The sequence below is a fragment of the Arachis hypogaea genome, chromosome 14 (assembly GCF_003086295.3).
Source record: "Arachis hypogaea cultivar Tifrunner chromosome 14, arahy.Tifrunner.gnm2.J5K5, whole genome shotgun sequence".
Classification (NCBI taxonomy): domain Eukaryota; kingdom Viridiplantae; phylum Streptophyta; class Magnoliopsida; order Fabales; family Fabaceae; genus Arachis; species Arachis hypogaea.
The window spans coordinates 45,372,085-45,375,221 of record NC_092049.1 but is presented as its reverse complement, the minus strand read 5'-3'; the positions used below and the strand labels follow the sequence as shown (position 1 = coordinate 45,375,221).

The window sequence follows — 3,137 nt, the reverse complement described above, 5'->3', positions numbered from 1 at the left end:
GTCAGAATATGAATAATATCATATATCATTTTGATAGTATTATATAACATTTTCTTGCTAAAACTTGTGTTATAACACAAAAACAACTCTTTCTCCAATTCTTTTTCTCTTTATTTCTCAGCTCAATTATATTTTCAAAAAAGGTGTCCAATAATAAATAATGAATTAATTAATTAAAAATATAAAGATAATAATTAAAATCTGTTGAATAGTTTAATATAATTAATTAAACTTCTTAACACAACACTTCTTTACATCTTATCTATCATATTCATGTAAGAATATCTTTACATAATAACAATTTTAATTTAAATAAAAAGAAACATAGTTATGCTATCAATAAGATATGATTATATTTATTGGAATAATTAGGAAAATTATATTTTAGATATCTGAATGGATTACATTTCTTATTCAACAATTGAAACTATAAACACACACCGACACAAAAGTAGGAGTGTAGGACCCTAATTATTAAAGAAACTATATGTGCAAATTAAAAAGAAGCATAATCAATCATTATCATCGTCAAATTCAAAAAAATCAGAGAGTCCCCGCACCCCATTATGACTCAGATTACGACACCATCAAAGTCTCAACCGGTGCGGTTTGAGAGCGTTATAAGTAACAGGCTCCGTCGCCGCTGCCACCTCCTCCGTGTTCTCAGTTTCCTTCCATCCCGCACAAGGTGCATAACTCAAAAGATACTTCTCATTTGGACAAGGCTTCACACTATGAAGAAACTCCCAACACTCTTTTTGTGGCCTCTGGTTCAGTAAACCCGGAACACAGTTATTGGTCAAATCCAAAACCTTTGACTTTATCAATTTCCTGCATTCAGGACCAACCTCTGTGAAGTAGTTGTTTGACAGGGTCAAGTTTCCGTTATTAATCAGCCCCGGAAGCTTGCAAACGTTCTCCGGAACCGCACCGTAGAATTTGTTTTTCGCAAGATTCAAGAATTGAATCTGCCTCAAGCAACCAAACGAGTACGGTATTGGACCTGTTAATTGGTTCATGCTCACATCAAACACAACTGCTTTCTTTAGGTTTCCGATTTCGTACGGCAAGCAGCCATCAAACCTGTTCCCAAGGAAGAGCACCTCCGTCAGAGTGTTGGCTGCCTTGCCGATGCTCCTTGGTATCGGACCGCATAATTGATTGTTGGCAAAGGTCAGGTACCTGTCGGCGGTTAAAAGAATGAGCTCAACAAATTACTTGGAACATAGTTCAAGTAAGAAAACAAAAAAAATATACTAGCGAAGTCTCAAGTGCATTATTTTTATGTGAAGTTGATATTTGAGAATTGTTGGATAGTTTGACAAATTTAATTTCAATTATCATCTAATAATTCTCAATTATTAACTTCACTTTAGATAAAGATAATTACACATGAGTTTTACCAAAAAGTAAGCCTAACAAATACAAACATCTTACCTTGCGGGGGTATTTCCGAAATTCTGGGGGAGGAACTGGTTGAACTTGTTGTTGTTGATGAAAATCACGTCGAGATCCATTTCGAATAGTTGCCATGGAATCGGGCCGGCGAGGTTGTTGAACCTGAGGTCCAAGAACACTAGGTTCTTGTTCTTAAGCGTTTCCATTGGAAACTGACCACAAAGCTTGTTGTTGCTAAGATCAAGCTCGAAGAAAAAGCCGTAACTGATTATTTCCTTTGGTACGGAACTGGAGAAGTTGTTGGAGTTAACATGGAAGAATGTGAGTTCTGGAATTCTGTCCAAGATTCCAGAGAGGGAAAGAGGTTTGTTGTTGCGGCCATAGATTCCGGCTTGGTTGAGGTCCAACCCTGCAACTGCAAGTTCGTTTGAGTGTGGGTATGGGGCGCACCGAATTCCTTTGAAATCGCACGTGTTAATTGTCTGTGTGCACCAGTTACTGGTGAAACCTTTTGGGTCTACGATGTAGTTGGTGAAGTTGAGGAGCACTTTTCGCGCTTTGTCCAAACGGCTCAGCGGTTTCGGTGGCGGAGGGCATGGCGTATAATCAGGTGGCGTAGGTGCAGGGGAAGGGGAAGGGGAAGGTGTACTTCCACCTCCTATGATGATTTCAAGTGTCTCTCTTTCTTGAAATAAGCCCAGTGCTTCTTCCTCTGATGATGCTATCTTTTCTTGAGCATAAACGACGCCGTTTTGGAACAAGAGAGAAGATAGCAATAAGAGTAGTGATGAAAAGAACAGGGAGTTGGTTGTTGTTGTTCCTCTTCCCATGATGATGCTTTTTTTTTTTGAAAGCAAAAGGTGGTTTATTTGTTTTGTGAATTGCTATTGGGATATATAGTCATTAAGGTGAAATTAAAATGTCTTTGGCTCATTGGCTTTAAGTTGACCTTGAGAATAAGAAAGTCAATGAGTCATGACGTAGTGCTAGTTGTTGTGGTTTCACTTTCCATAGAACTCAAAAAAAAGTTTATGTATCATGTACATAAAAGAAAAAAAAGGAACCGAGAAGCAGCCACTGATAATGAGATGCAGGGCAATGTTTTTTCCAACATTTATTTTGTGCATAGAAACTTCATGCATTTTTGTGTTTGTGTGGGAAAAAAGATTATATAAAAGAAAAGAAAAGTAAGTGGTGAATTGTATAAAATTTTTAACTGTGGTGTTTGGCAAAAAGTAGTGATCATTGAAATCTTATAACTTGTGTCTGTCTTTAGATAAGTTTTTCTTGACTCAAGAATAACTTGTAATTTTAAGGTACCTAGGGCGGTTTGAAAATTCTAGAAGTAACTTTTTTTTATTTTGACTTATGAAAAGTAGTAGTATTAATGTTTGGTGCAATTTTAAAAATCAAATTGTAATTTTTTAAGAAGCTATTTAGGAGTTTATAGAGAAGTTAAAAAAAATAACTTCTCTCATAATACTTCTACTTTTCATCACATTTCTATAAAATAAGCACTTTTAGAGTTAAAAATCTAAACATAAAATAACTTATTTATAAGTTACTTTTAACAAAATCATTTATTGTTTAAGTTATTTTATCAAAAAAAACTTAATTAAGTTGGTTACCCAAACTGAACTTAAAGCACCTTCTTTTCTTCGTTTTTTGGTTTAAATGTTCTTTGAAGTAACTTGTTAATATGATATAGTGATCTCGGTGTTTAACATAAGCTTAATGTA

General features: G+C 35.2%; 1 protein-coding gene across 1 annotated transcript; it reads right to left on the bottom strand.

The window, feature by feature from the left end:
* Positions 1–328: 328 nt before the first annotated feature.
* Positions 329–2,621, bottom strand: LOC112742026 (uncharacterized protein At4g06744). Its single transcript, XM_025791241.3, has 2 exons — positions 1,438–2,621; positions 329–1,182 (listed from the first exon to the last, which is right to left on the bottom strand). The coding sequence occupies exons 1-2, from the start codon at positions 2,226–2,228 to the stop codon at positions 588–590; spliced, it is 1,386 nt and encodes a 461-aa protein (XP_025647026.1). The 5' UTR covers positions 2,229–2,621; the 3' UTR covers positions 329–587.
* Between the last annotated feature and the right edge of the window lie 516 nt (positions 2,622–3,137).

Bases quoted from the DNA above. Each gene is read 5' to 3' on its own strand.
- LOC112742026 (XM_025791241.3), bottom strand. From the start codon at position 2,228: ATGGGAAGAGGAACAACAACAACCAACTCCCTGTTCTTTTCATCACTA. The intron at 1,183-1,437 runs GTAAGATGTTTG...AACCGCCGACAG, and splicing joins TTCGGAAATACCCCCGCAAG to GTACCTGACCTTTGCCAACA.